General features: G+C 37.6%; 1 protein-coding gene across 1 annotated transcript; it reads left to right on the top strand.

Moving 5' to 3' along the window:
* Positions 1–799: 799 nt before the first annotated feature.
* On the top strand, positions 800–15032 carry DDX4 (DEAD (Asp-Glu-Ala-Asp) box polypeptide 4; the record flags this gene model as incomplete). Its single annotated transcript, XM_010189071.1, has 12 exons — positions 800–823; positions 1302–1376; positions 3581–3652; positions 3910–4094; positions 5117–5269; positions 6809–6963; positions 7439–7568; positions 8593–8759; positions 11706–11851; positions 12625–12724; positions 14520–14790; positions 14946–15032. Coding segments are annotated over 12 exons (1565 nt in total), but the record flags the coding sequence as incomplete, so codon positions are not given.
* Between the last annotated feature and the right edge of the window lie 511 nt (positions 15033–15543).

The raw sequence follows: 15543 nt of genomic DNA, 5'->3' as shown, positions 1-15543 counted from the left end.
TGTTCTGTGATTCTGTGGTTCTGTGATTCTGATAAGGTGTTAGATCCTTTGAGTCTTCTTGACACCAGCCACAGCAGTTCCAGTTCTTGGAACAGAGTGACCGATGCACCAGTCTTTTAGTTTTCTTTGTGGTCATTTGCTGGGCTGACTCTAGTATCTGTTTTGTACTGGACAGCTGAGAACTTGGTGCAGCACTCCAGCTATGTCAGCATCAGTGGGGAGGGGCACCTGTCCCAACCTGCTGGCAGCATTCTTCCTAGTGAAGCTCAGATGGCTGTTGGCCTTTACTGCAAGGGAATGTTGCTGGCTTGTGTTCAGTTTGCTATGTGCCACACCCTCAGGTTTTTCTCTGCAGAGATGCTATCCAGTTTGCTGGCGCCAGTGTTTACTGGTACCTGGAGTTATTCCACCCCAGGTGCAGGATTTTGCATTTTTATGTTAAACTTCGAGGTTCTTGCCTGACCGTGTCTCTTAGCATATTTTGAGTTTCCTCTGAGTGAAACACTGCCCTGTGTTATGTCCCAGATTGTCTGCAAACTTGCTGAGGGTTCTGTCCCATCACCCAGCTCATGAATGAAGATGATAAACTCTGTTAGTCCAGTGTCAATCAATAGGGTACTCTGCTAGTGATTGGCCTCCCAGCTGGAGTTTGTTCTGCTGATCACAACCCTTGGTCCCCCAGTAGTTCAGCCTACTTTCAGTCCTCCTCGCTGTCCAGTTGTGTAGACTTCATTGGTTTGTGTATGAGGATGTTATGCGACAGTGTCAAAAGCCTTACTTTCTTCTTTTCAATTTCCAGGTGCTGCTGGAAGACCTATCAGAAGTGAGTGTAAGCAGGATTATTTTGGAGGGTATTCTAGAAGTAGAGGTTAAAATTGCATGGTTAAAATGTGTATTTTGGGGGTGACTAATCCTTCCTTTTGGAAGGTCCTCTGTTCAGAATGAAGGACCTTGGAACTGGTATCCGAGTAGATTTTGGGAACTCAGATTTTACTGTGTTAGTAGCAGTGCTGTTGCTGAATGGTGCTGTTCTTTATGGAAAACAGTAGTTACACCTGGCCTAAGTTTTGTAATTTTAATTATTTTTTGTTGTCTTATAAAAGGACACCTTTGTTTTATGGTTTTTTTTTGAGTGAGAAGGTCCCTTTTAGCCTGAATGATTCTGTAATTTTGCTATTTAGTTTAGAAAAAAACCAAACTGAAACAACGGAAAGAATGCCAAAATCTTACCAAAACCAAAAGCTGACCCTAAAGTCAAAGACAGCTTTGAATCTGTAGTTGATTCTTTTTTCTAATTATAGATGCGGATGAATATCTGAACAGACAGCATCAACCAGTGAATAGATTTGGTAGCAGAACGAATTTTGGGAACAGAGGTAACTTTCTGAAGTGTCTAATTTTAGTGATTAGTCATATTTGATACATTAAGTTTTCCCTATTCACATACTGGGCTTTGAATCAGAGCCAAATGAGTATGTATGACTTGGAGGGTAATAACAATACTTATTTCTGTGTAATGTAGGCACTCAGTTTCACCCCTTGGTTTTAACTGCACAACATAAAGTATCCCACTATATTTGCCAGAAAACAGGTCTCCACATTTAAAACCAGTGTTTTGTTTGCGTTTGATTTCATTCTCCCTGAAGAGGGTTGTTTTTCTGATTGAGTTGTCATAATATAGTATAAAAGGCAGCTGAATATTAGTATTCACATATATGCCATGTGAGGGAGTGTGCCAGCGCTCTTCTGCAGAAGATCTGAAAGCTTGCTTGCTTTAGTGTCCATAAACCTATATTTAATCCCTCTTTTTCCTGTTTGTAATCCCTGTCCTCTTTCTGCCTCTTGTATGTAGTGTGCATTGAAAAGGTTAATAATTTGAAATTTCAGCAGCCATTCATTCATTCAATCCCAGCAAAACCAGGACAGTGGTGAACCTTTCAGACTTCCACATTATTGATCTGCGGCATTGCCGTACCTTCTTAGCTTTGCTAAGTGCTGTCGCTGTGATTGTTCACTGCCTGAATTAGGAATGTACTGCAAATGTAAGATGTCTTGTGGGGGCATGCAAGCGGTGTTTGTAACTTGCATAAATTTTAGTAATTGGATTTTCAAAGCTGTTGTCTTCCGTGTTTTTTTTGCTCCTGCTGTTACTGGGCCAGTTAATGCACAGTGAAGTGAAGGTGCTAACCCCAAAATTCAAAGCAAGGCTTTAACAACTTGCTCGGTTTTGAAATTGTCACTCTAGACTTTTTCCACCTCTCATATAAAGGGAAGTATTGCTCTAGGTTTGTCCAGGATGACAAGTAAGGTTTGTAGCTCTGAGAGGCAAGCTCTTCCTGATGACTTTACTGTACTGTTGAGGGTTTTTTTTCTGTCTACGAAGGATTTTCCCCTTATAGTCCCATCTTCTTTTGCCACTAATGCTGCTGTAACTTGTAACGTGTGGTGCTACCTAGAACATAGTAATCTACTACTCACAAAGGCCCTGTAATTCAAATTGGAAATACCATTAAACTAGTATAGTAGGTAGTGGATGCCTGATATTCTCAATGTAAGAATATTTTGTGTGATACTGGTAAAAGAATTTTTCACTGTAGAAAAGATACAATTAGTATGCTTTTTCAAAAGTTTCTTAATATCCAAAGAACAATTGAGTTGTCTCTATTTGACTTAGCTCAGATTAGATTTTTCAGATTTTATTTCAAATAATTATTTTTGGAAACTTACATGTTTATATGTGCAATGTGCTAATATTCATAGTGGATGTAACTGCACCCTTTTTTACTTTTTTGTGAGCATTGTGTAAAGTGTTAGTATGTAAAGACATGGATATTGGTAGGCAACAGTTGCACTAGCCTGTGTAGAGGTTCACTTGCAAAGCTAATTCTTCATAAAAAGTAGTTTGTTGCATGGGAAGTGTGTCCTTTTGTAGTAAGAGAATGTGTCTGTATCTAGAGAAGGATAGAGCAAGCCTTATTAGGCTATTGTGCTGCCTCCATCTCTAAATAGGGGTCTAATAGTGTTCGTAGAGGTAGTGAAGTTAGGGCTGTGCTGACTTTTCCTAAAACAGTTAAGCTTTTCGCAATTAGAGGTACGCTGTGTAAGCGTGTTACATCTGATGGAAAAATTATTTGAAAGTGTTTACACACTGTGCTGCATCTTTGCATAGATTCTGTGTTACCATCTTGATGAAGCTGTGGTTTTACAGTTGCTTAGGAGTACTGCTGCTGAACAGAGCATTCCTGATCCAAGTCATACTGCTGCCTGCCTCTTTAAAACAACTGTCTAAATGACAGTGACTTATTACATATAAAGTAAGGACCAGATGTTGGGTTGTATGCTGGGTTTAGTTTCTATATGTTCTTACTGTGAGATCCTGCTAAGCTCAGTGTTCTCTTTCTGCCCTTTTAACACAGGAATATTGGGCCTTTGTCTTCTGGCTTTTTGTAACTAAGCTTTCATTGCTTACAGAAGTATTTCCACTCATTCTACTGTTGAGTTTTCTAAGTGCCCGTGGCAATTTTTCATTACAGTTCTTATTTACATTTTCTCTCAAATGAGGTTTTTTTTTTCCTAAAAGCAATTAACTTTGGAAAACTTTCTTTAACAGCAGCTTACAAAGAATGGAATCAAGAAAAAGGCTCTAAAAGAGGTAAGTAGCTTCTTCACCAGTAACACGCCAGTTTTAATTAGCTTTTAACTCAAGGAACATTCTCTTGAAGTTGTAAGCAATTGGGTAACAAGGTAGTGATATTGTTAAATGCATAATCATCTCAGTGTTTGTGTAACAAGTTGCCAAGCAAATACTGTTAAACTCAGTGTGTTTATGCTTTGTTCATCTTTAAATTACTGGGCAACACAGCAGTTGTTATCACGTAAATGAAGAACGGAGTGCTATAGAATTCCTAGTTTTCTTTGTCGTTCATGGACTTTGGTGGCTGTCTTCTTCAGGTCCAAGGGTGACTTATGTGCCGCCTTCTCCACCTGATGATGAGCAGGCCATCTTTGCACATTATAAAATGGGAAGTAATTTTGACAAGTATGATGAAAACACAGTTAAAGTGTCAGGACTTAACCCTCCAGAACCATTAAAGGTTAGTGAACTCATTAATATCAGTGTTGATGTTGAGAGTGATTCTGCAAGGATGTATACTGATTTTAATATTCACTGGTAATGAAAATATTAATAAAGATTTTGAATCTTGCAACATTATGTGGAAAAGGGGTGCTACCCATTTGAAAGATACCATTTTAATTCAAAATTACATTGACAAACTGCAGAAGTGGCCCAGAGAAAGTAATTCTGGATGGACAGGAAGCGTAGTACTTAAATTGCAGAAAAATACCTGTTTAGATCTTGAAAGAAAGTGGTCTTTGGCAGCTGTTTCTGGGAAGACTGGCAGAGTCATATTGCTGAAGTCTGTTATGGGGGATATTAACAATGTAAATGAACACTTGTAGGAATAGTTTTAATTTGGACATGAGGTTTTTGAAGCAGTTTCTAACCCTGCTTTCTATGGCTACAGTTTGTTTAAGCAATATGTAACTTTGGTTCTATTCCATACCAGATGGCTAATACTTACCAAAAAAAAAAGCTCTTTTTAGGGAGAAGAATGAAGAAGAAAAGTGGAGGGGGTAGTAGAACATGTGCTGAAAGAGAAGATGCAATTTTTTCCCTTGCCCATCTTCTCACTGAAGTTATACTGATTTTTTTGTCATATATGATGCTTTCTTGTACTGGATAGAGATTTTGCTTTAGCTCCCTTTACTAATTTTAGCACAGTAACTTGAGTGTGTATCTCCTATATGAAATGAAACAGAGAAGTGTTAGTTTGTTTTCAGAGCATCCCATCCCTCTTTGAATCCAGATGTATGACTTCTCAAAGCTAGTAAGACCAGCTGATGGCCTTCACTGTCCTACAAACAACTTCACTTGAATGGCATGAGCAGGCTGAAGGAACCTTTGGGGCTTTTACCTGTAGGAATGTTAGCAGTGTAGATTGAGACCCCATCAAAAGTTAATACTTCTAGCATGTGGGTGTCTGTATCCTGTGGCAAGTGTCTCAGTTTTTAAATTTCTGTGGTTATGTACTGTTAATATTTTTTTCTCTTACAGGCTTTTAAAGAAGCAAACCTCTGTCACGCTTTAAATGTGAACATTGCTAAGGCTGGATACTCTAAACTTACTCCAGTGCAGAAGCACAGCATTCCTATTATACTGGCAGGACGGGATTTAATGGCATGTGCTCAGACAGGATCAGGAAAAACTGTAAGGATTTTGTGTAGTATTCATATTACTGGAAGTGTGTGACCTTGAACTTTCAGGTAGATGCCTCAGACTTCCAAATTAAAATGACATTAGATGCTTCACAGCTCGTTGCCCAGTGATTTGACTTGCACTTGTAGTGGCAGGTGTGGTATTAAGCACAGACACGAATAATGGATGGATAGTTGCTTGCTTTGGCATAATTTCTTTTTAATATCGATGAACTAGTGTCTTGAACTAGCAGGCCAGTCTTCAGGGCTACAGATAAAGATTCAGAAGTATAAAGAGTTATGGAAACTGCTCATGAGAGGAAATGCCTCAGCAGTTGAAAGCTGTGTTGTGGGGTTTTGTTTTGTTTAGGTGGTTTTATTTGTTGATACACAGAATATTAGGAGTTGGAAGGAACCTCGAAAGATCATCCAGTCCAACCCCCTGCCAGAGCAGGATCACTTAGACCAGGTCACACAGGAACATGTCTAGGTTGGTTTTGAATGTCTCCAGAGAAGGAGACTCCACAACCTCTGGGCAGCCTGTTCAGTGCTCTGTAACCTTTACAGTAATTTTTTTTTCTCATATTCATGATACGTGTTTTGTGTTTTTTATTTCTGATGTGTACTGTTTGTGGCTTGGTTTTGTATGGTGGTTGTTTCGTTTTGTTGATTTTTTTGTTTGTTGGTTTTAAATTTATGCTAGATTGTAGCAATGTGTTATGCTGGTTTGTCATCCTTGGTTTGATGAAGTCTGATCTACACCAGCCTTAGTTTTAGGAGATTCAGTATTAGTCATGGAACTGTTTTGAGAGTTTATACTAAGTTAATAGCTGTGTCAACTTGTTAAAACTGTTCAGTACTTGGCATACCCTGATCTAACCACTGATGGCTCTGTATAATATTTTGATATTAAGTATATTTTTTGCCATGCAGTATTGTGTAGAATTCCAGCTTTTTTATGTAGCTTATTAGTACTTGGTTTGAAAACTGTGCACTGTTTGCAGAGGAAGAAATGTCTGAAGTTTATGCTGTAAATATTCTGAATGCCTTTGGGTCTGCTGTGCAGATTCTGTTTTGGGGGTAGCTAGTCTTAAATGGAAGTAAGGTTGCTGGTGCAGCTGTGTTACAAACTGTTCTGCTGTTGTAGTCTGGAGAATGGTGATACATGATTACTGTATGAATCTACTGATGTTAATGCAAAGCTTGTAAGTAAATGTTAAGGAGGGATTTTGATCTTGGGGTACATAATTATCAGTGTATGTCAGTATATGTGGAACTGCCTGGAGAACCCAGAATGAACCCAGAACCTAGTGCATGATTGTGTTCCAGCATTATTATGCTCTTAAGGTCCTGAGAGATATTTTCGTGTTTCTTAAACAAGAATATAAAAGCTTTAATGTTCTGTAGTGCATTCAGGTCAATTATTTTGCAGTCTGATTTCCTTGAAGGTGATAGTGTGCTTTATTCTACCTTTAAGATTGATACGCAGCTTTGAGTGTGGCTGATGGAAGCTTTAGAGCTAAACAGAATAAATTCTGATGCTTTTTTTTAGGCAGCTTTCCTTCTACCAATTGTGGCCCACATGATGAGAGATGGTGTGACTGCTAGCAGCTTTAAAGAGCATCAAGAACCAGAATGTATTATTGTTGCCCCAACTAGAGAACTGATAAATCAGATCTTCCTTGAAGCAAGGAAATTTGTGTATGGGTAAGCTTTTGCACTGTTGCCTGGCATTGATTATTACTTTGTCTAAATCAGCAGTGCTTTTTTTAATGAATAATTAAAAAAAATTCTATGCCAATTGAATGACTATAAGCACTTTAATTTACACGGTGAAACTGGCTGATCTTCCTGATACTTTGGATTGGGGAGGAAGGCTTACTTCAGCTTGAAGAGGAGATAAGCACTAAACTTGTGTCACATCTGATGAAAAACATGAAATTTCTCAAATAATGTAACTTAAATTTAGCTTGCCTTACTTAATTTATACTTCATTTTGGTAAAAATTGAGGTATGTATTAGGGCTTTTAAGTTAACTTTTAGTGATGGTTTCTAATAACTCAGCTTCTCAGTAGAGAGTGGCCTTGAGCAGAAATCTTGCAGCTCAGGCAAGCTGTTTTAGCTCTGCCTTTTCAAAACAGAACTTACTTACATAATGAGTCTTTTTTTTCCTATATAATAGAACTTGTATAAGGCCTGTTGTGATCTATGGAGGTACACAAACAGGCCATTCAATTCGTCATATAATGCAAGGCTGTAATATATTATGTGCAACTCCAGGAAGACTTCTAGACATCATTGAAAGAGGCAAGGTAAGATCTTAAAACTTAGTCTGAATTCCTGAAACATGCTTAGCTTTTTGCATACTGATTTTTATTCTTCAACTTTGACAGAAGCGAAGATACAGCCATGAAAACCAGCCAGTTTACTGCCACTTAAGAGCTTTTCTTGGAGTGTCTGAATACAATGAGGTTTCTGAAAGAGTAGCAGAGTCCAAATTCAGGGACTTTCAGGGCCCACTGGAAAATACCAGTCTAAGTCAAAATGGCTGCAATGTTCTTGGCAATTAAATATTAAATATTGTGGTTTAAGTACATGGAACACTTTTTTTTAGTTCTTGTGGAAAATTCCATAGCAGATTTTCACTTTATCTTTTGTTTGTTTGCTGCAATAGCTTTTCTCTGTCTGGAACAGTGTTAATACTAATTTCTTGACTGTTCTAATACTAATTTTATTCAAAAACTCCGGGTGTAATACTGTATTTGAATCTTCATTTTTCCAGTTGTTACAAGTGCAGATTGAAATTACTACATATTATAATGGTGGCTCAGTGATATTTCACTGGACAAATGAGATTTGGAAAAACACTTGTATTAATAAGTTGAAGATTGGCTTTCTGCAGTTGTCAGACTTCAAGTCAGAATTACGATATTGGTCAGCAGCAGTGAAGTTGTGATACCCTTAATGCTTTCTGACATGAGTTTTTTCAGAACAAGATGTTTTTTGAGAATGAGGTTTATAGGAGGGAACCTTTCTAAAACATAATTTCAAAATAGATGTGCTGAATAACAGTTGATCTGTAGGCTCTGTCTTGATTTACATTGCTGAACCAAGTTCTGAAGCACTTCAGTGTACACATACTATTAGAATGAGTGCATATTGAAAAGTTAAAGGTTGAAATGCAAGTAAAACGTAATGCAGTTAGGCTTTTATTTGTGAATAATTAACTTATAATAGAAAGAAATAAGTGAAAGTTGGATTTAGTCATTAGGGCATTTTATAAGTGTATACTGTCAGTGAACCAATACAGTTTTTCTTTCAATGAAATCATTGCAGATTGGTTTGCATAATGTGAAATACTTGGTGCTAGATGAAGCAGACCGCATGCTTGATATGGGTTTTGGGTTAGATATGAAGAACCTGGTTTCTTACCCAGGTATGCCACCAAAAGACATGCGTCAAACACTAATGTTTAGTGCCACTTTTCCTGAAGAAGTTAGGAGGTGAGTAAAGTACAAATTTAATTTTATCTGAAGATGTATAGAGCTAAATGTCTGAAGTTGCACTCCTTATATTTAAAAGCTTATCTTGGTAGAAGATACTGAAAAGCTATGATGTTAACTTTCTTTTCTGAAGACTTCTCTTTTTTTAGGTAACAGAACTTCTTAATTTAGATGGGGACTCAAAAGCAACTTGTGGAGTTAGTCTGAAGGCTTTTAAATTCCATTTCTGCAAAGTTCCTCATACTGCCCTTGATAGTTCCGTGTCCCTCCCACCACAACGTCTGTGCAAGCTTGAAAGAAGGGGTCTTGCTGTAGCATTGTCTTTGGCACCAGGACATAATCTAACCAGACATCCCAATTATTGCTCGACTCACCAGCCTTTGATATACAATTGTTACTTACATGTATAAGTGCTATTTGTTTTCAGTAGCTTTAAAGCTTCCACAACTGGGTTTAGGATATACCTTACAGCTCTACTACTTGCTACCTCTTGAAGTTCCACTTCCCAGACTCTGAGAGAAGAGTCTTCAACAGATGGTAGTAGTATTGCTGAACCTGGGAATAACAGAACAAAACGCCCCATTCCCTGTAAGTAGATGGAAATTATTCAGTATTTCCACTTTTAGAAACAGTGATCTGAATACTCAATTCTTAAATCAGAGGTGTCTAAACTTCAGTTTCAACAGTTGACATAATTTTGGTGGCTTTTGAGGTAGGGTTACTGCTGAGAGCATAAAAACTGATCAGACCATTGCAGTAAGCATGTTGGTACTTCAGTGAGTCAAATCCTGACAACATCTGGCCTTCAAAAATCCTGAAGGACCTCTTTTGAGGTGTGGAGAAAAGAGCTTCAGTAGTTGTCTTGAATGAAAGACGGGAATGGGCTGCTTTGTCCCATTCAGTCAGTTGATACAGCTGTTGAGGAAAGGAAAACCTTTCTTTAAGTAGAATTGAATTCAAACTCAGTCTTAAGTTTCTTATTGCTCTCCTCAGTTGAGACTTTCTTCATAGTTTTTTCTAGTAAAAGATGATCTTGTAGTGAACTAATAACGGCCTTATTTCTCCACCTGGGAATCAAGCATTCAGTTGATACTGTACATAAGTGTGGTTCATGTTTATTCCATGTTTTTATGGTTTGGGAATGTAGGCTCGCTTTGCATTGCATCCTGGGAAAAGATGAGGTGTGTCTCCCTTTGAGATGTACAGTGTGCTCTGACTGGTTCTGGTTTTGGAGTTGCAGGAGTAATTTTGTTCCCTTGGATCTCTAGATCTGTGGTCTTTATGCGTTTTTGCTACATGCTGAGGGATGAGTAGAGTACTGTAACCAACAGCATTTGAAAAGAAGAGATACCTTCAACTGTGCAAGATGTTTATAATCTGCTTCTGTAACTAAAAAAAAACAAACCCAGATCTACCTTTCTGCTGTCAGTCTTGCAGGATTTCTAAGTTAGAAACCTGAGTGCTTGGATTGTGGTTTGGAAGTGTGTAACAAGATTCTTGAAACCTTCTGAAACTGGAATACTTGAAGGTGTTATCAGAGTGAAAACTCTTCATGTCTAGAGTCAGTTTCTTCCTGGATTTACTGACTTTAGGATTCTGGAGTTGGGAAAGCTAATATTTTTTTCATACTCTACTATCAAAACAACTTTAGACAGTATACTGCTTTGGTGGTATAGGACAAGGTGTTTTGTTTGGCCCTGCTGGGTTCAGGCTCTCCTGCACTTCTCTGTAGTGGGTGTAATCAGCTTAAATTCTAACTGTTTGGTTTCATACCTGAGTTTGGGACTCTGCTGTTACATAAACCTTTAGTCTCATCATAAAGGCTTTTCCTGTGTATGTGAGTTGGGAGAATCATGCATTTCCTAGCCACCTGACAAACTTCAGGTTAGCATTTGGGGCTTTATATCTCACATTAAAAGGTGTTTTCGCTCTCCTCTCCTTTCCTGTTTTTTATTTACTGTTCTGTTTTCAGAGAGTTTAAACTTGCTGTTTACTTTCAGTTTAGAATTACATCTCTAAGATCTTAAATCAGTCAGGTCTTAAAACCAATCACATTTAAATCTCTCAACTTGTTTATTTCATATGAAAAACACCCTTTCAGTGTCAGTTACCCCTATAAATCAGGTGGGAGATTCGAGTCCTTAAGGCATTCTTAAGACTTCCCTCTTTTTTATAAGTTTATTCTAAAACTTGAGATTGCCTCTTTTTAGTTTAAAGATTGACTTGGTTTACCATCTGAATTGTACTGCAGTGGAAGGTGCTCTGTGGGTACTGGACATGAAGCACACTTGTATAATAAGTTAACACAGTTTAGTAAAACTTGAGTATTATGGGACATTCCAAGGAATTACCTATTTTGGTGAGTTTGGTCTCTCGGATGAGATCACCTACATAAGGAGTAACTGAAGAGGAATGCTGAACAGAACTTAAGTTTTGCCTATGGCAGCTGGTAAATAAATGTCATTTAATAAACTGTTTTTAAGCAGTACTTTTCTTGAACATTCTAAAAGAATAGTGTCTCTTGGAAGCCTGATTTGAATTCTGGTCTGTGTAGGATTTTACCCTGTCCCTCCAGCTAGTGCTGAAATAGTGCTATGAAAATGGTTTTGTGGGCATATATGTCAGTAACACATTTTATTATGAGCATATATGTGGAACCCTTTCTGTCATGGCTAGATAATGCAGTGTTTGTATTATGAAAAGCTGCTGGGACATAATCAGTCTGCATCTTCTTACTGATCACGGTTTTTTGTACAGCTGTCTAGAAAACAATGCAGACTCTTAACTTTAAAAAAAAAATGCAGATGTGACTACTTATATTCTGTGCCCTGTGAGGAATGATACAAGTATTTGTTGAGAGGGATGCTTAAACCTAAATGAAGTTACTTGATCTTAAAGCAGAAATAAGCTACATAGTAGACTCTGTTTCTCAATTTTCTTTTCAAGGCTGGCTGGCGAATTTTTGAAAACTGATTATTTATTTGTTGTTGTTGGACACGTGGGTGGAGCTTGCAGTGATGTTCAGCAAAATATTCTTCAGGTTTCTCAGTCCTCCAAGAGGGATAAACTGGTAGAAATCCTACAAAGCATAGGTAACTTTCCTTATTGGTAATCATTTTCTAGGGAAGACAAAATTTCTTGTTTTTAAACTTGTGCTCTTGCTATTGACCAGGTTGTGATTCCATTCTGTTATACATATCATAGGCTGTACAGTACTACTGATTGAAGCTTGAAGGAGACCTTGGGGAGTTCTGTAGGTTTTTAGGCATATTTGTATTTATGGGTATTTGTGAAGGTCTGATCTCTATTGAGTACCAGACAAGCTTCCCAGATGATTAGTTTCTTTATATCGTCAGTTACAGTACTTCAGCATCTGGGGTAATTGTCTCTAGATTATAGATATATTAAACTTCTAATGTGAACATTTGGGCCTATATTTTGTTAATAGCTGGGATTTTTCCGTTTTTTACTCTGAATGTATCTAAAGTTTTAATGCTGAAAACTGGTAGGGAGTTCAGAATTAAAAAATGGTCTGTTTCTTTGCTGTTCAGTGCTCAGAATGGCATGCCATCTCTGGCCACATGCTCTAGAAAGGGAGTACTTGTCACAGAGAGCAAGATTTGTTTCCTCTTCTTATTGAGGAGAACAGTAGAACACACTTGTCTTCATTTAGGTTTCTGTGTTGATCTAGAAATTGAGGGATTGAATTTAGTTAAGTTCTACACGGGCAAGAAATTACCATCATACCTTAAAGACGTTATTAAAAACTTGTTCTGATATTAGGTATTTATGTAAGTAACTGCTGTGAGTAGTGAAAATTCATCAGGTTTAAACTGTAGTGAATCTGAAATATTGTTTTACATAGGTCATGAGCGAACCATAGTGTTTGTGGACAGAAAGAAAAAAGCGGACTACATTGCAGCCTTTCTTTGTCAAGAAAAAATACCAACCACTAGCATCCATGGGTAAGTAGTTTTTAAGTGAAAGTCAGGTAATATTAAATGAACGTCAATATTACATCTTACAGGAGGTTTTTCTTGAGATTTCATGTTTGGCTATGTCCATGCACCTTAGCTTGTCTTGTTTCAAATAGCCCTGTAATCCTCAGGAGCTCTGCCCTTTTGAGAATGTGGTGTTTCTGAAGGCCAGTCCTCACAGCATTTTGAGTATACATCTTTCTGGTTTCCCATGCTTAATGAGAGTCTTATGCATACTACTAAAAAAGAAATTAATATATAATAAATTTGGTAGTATCAGCTGTTTACATGTAGTTTTTGTCATTTTTGTGAGCAAAATCAGATTTTTTGGTGTTACTCATGAGATGGTATTCATAGATTCAAATGGCAGCTGTGGATCTTGCAGGCTTTCTCACAGTAATAAGTTGAGTCATGTACTACACAGATTTCTGATGCTGACATTTGTGTCCTTGATGTGTTCATGTACATAGCATTTGCATGGAGATCAATCTAAAGAGAAGATGCTTCTAACTTGTGTGTATAGCCTACTCATTAATGTTGCATAACTGAATGAGTGCTGAGAAAAAAGGTGAAATAGTAATTCCAGGCCTAGACCCATCTAAAAAGTTGGACTGTCTTTCATGTAATGAGCTGGAATGTAGTTCTGTGATGGTTGGTTGTATGTCAAAATGTAAGACAACAAACTGAATATCAATTCCCAGTGAACTGTAGCACATCAAAAATACAGTTTTGCAACATTTTCCATCTTGTAATGAGAGGAAGGGACTTGAATTCTTGCCAACAGAATGTTGTTTTGGATAGTGTTCTGACAGATGTCAGAATATCAAGGTTATAGATGGATTAAAGTGTTCTTACTATGCATATACAAGATGCTTGTGTGTATCCTGTGCCCTGTCAGTTTTACAGGTGTGTGCAGGGTCACTTTGAGAAGATCTGGCCTTCTGTTCTTGGCTAACCTGAAGTGCTGTCCCATAACCTACTTTGTGTGGGAGGAGGTTCTTAAAACAATTCTGTAGAAATATTATTCTGTGAGTTAAGGTATACTTAGAAAGAGAACAACTGGTTTCATGGAAGCTGCTGAATTGTCACAAATGTTACTGATTTTTGACTCCTTGTTTGTTCAGGTTGAAGGTAGTTTACAAGTTGCTCTTCTCTGGAGTAGTGGTCATACCAGACTTCACTAGATGTCCCATGTTATATTCAAAATAGCACTTCTTTTTAGCTTTCTATTTTTTTCTCTCATTTAGACAACAAAGAGGATTAATCTACTGTACTGTAATTAAGTACTGGATAATATCTAATTATTCTTTAAAAATGCAAACCCCAGAGCAAATCTAGTTTTCTTCTCATGATGATAACCAAAAAGCAAGTTCTGTACTGTCATCTGGCCACACTTTCTAATCTGAAAAATGGTCTATACAGGATTCTAGAAAAACTTCATCTTTGTTATTCTGGCTCCCTGCTACAAACAAATAGGAATAGCACTTCTAACTATGGCATCAAGAAACAGTCACTTGAAGTGGATGTACTTAGGGAGGCAGTGAGTTTGATACATGACTGTTCCTTGGGGGGAAAAAAAAATTCTCAAGAGACTTAGGTTAAAATAGTTGCTATGTCTTACTGATAATCAGTTAAAAATTCAGAAAGCCTAAACTGGTAGTGTGTGGGTTGTTGGCTTTTTATCCTGAGAACTTGTGCCCATTAGTCATGATCTTGTAATGTGTATCTTAAATATCACCGCACATTTTTGAGACATCCATTCTAACTATTGCTTTCTTTGTAGAGATAGAGAACAGAGAGAGAGAGAAATAGCTCTTCAGGATTTTCGTTCTGGAAAGTGTGAAGTTCTTGTGGCAACTTCAGTGGCAGCAAGAGGTTTGGACATTGAAAATGTTCAACATGTCATTAGTTTTGATCTTCCTTCCACCATTGAAGAGTATGTTCACCAAATTGGACGAACTGGTCGTTGTGGAAATACAGGCAAAGCAGTTTGCTTCTTTGATGACATTTCTGATGCACATCTTGCACAATCTCTAGTTAAAGTGCTTTCAGATGTAAGTTTCAAATCTTAGTGCTTAACTTTTTCTGTTCTTCAGAATTTCACTTTAATGTACTCAGCAACTATTATTTATTTGGTACAGTTATGGAACTCTTAATATGAACTGGTAAAGCGGTCAAAGTCTCTAAATTCACTTTTCTAATTATGTAGGCCCAGCAGGAAGTTCCTGTTTGGTTGGAAGAAATTGCTTTTTGTTTTCAAGGAGAAAGAGCCTTTGCATCAGTTAAAACCAAAAAGGTAAGTCTAAAAATGAGCTGGAACTGGCTCTTAGAACTTAGTCTCAGTATCAAATTGTGTTTAGCAGTGCATACCCAGAGTAATGCCACAAAAACTGTTTTGCCTGTAACTGTGTCCCTTACCTTAGTTGTGCATCTTCAACATTGTCAGTATTGCAGAGACTAATTTTGGATAACTTGCTTGGCTTGAACTCTTATACAGTGTGGCCATACTAGCTGCAGTAATCTTGATCTGTAGTGTCAAGAATTTCTTTGTGGAAGAAGAGGTTTGTGCAAACATATCCAAAGGCTGTAGTTTTGGAAGTTTCTCTACTGCACATGTAAGGTAGGAGCAAATAGTTGCTACTTATTTCATAGAATTGTAGAATGCCAGGTTAGAAGGGACCACAAGGATCTAGTCCAACCTTTCAAGGTAAAAGTATAGTTTAAATGAGATGAGTCAGCACCCTGTCAAGCTGACTCTTAAAACTGACCAATGCAGGGGAATTCAGCACTTCCCCTGGGAGATTGTT

The sequence above is a fragment of the Mesitornis unicolor genome, unplaced genomic scaffold (genome assembly GCF_000695765.1).
Source record: "Mesitornis unicolor isolate BGI_N332 unplaced genomic scaffold, ASM69576v1 scaffold3467, whole genome shotgun sequence".
In the NCBI taxonomy this organism is placed as follows: Eukaryota; Metazoa; Chordata; class Aves; order Mesitornithiformes; family Mesitornithidae; genus Mesitornis; species Mesitornis unicolor.
Note: the sequence above shows the minus strand (reverse complement) of the source record. Positions and strands in the feature narration are given on the sequence as shown.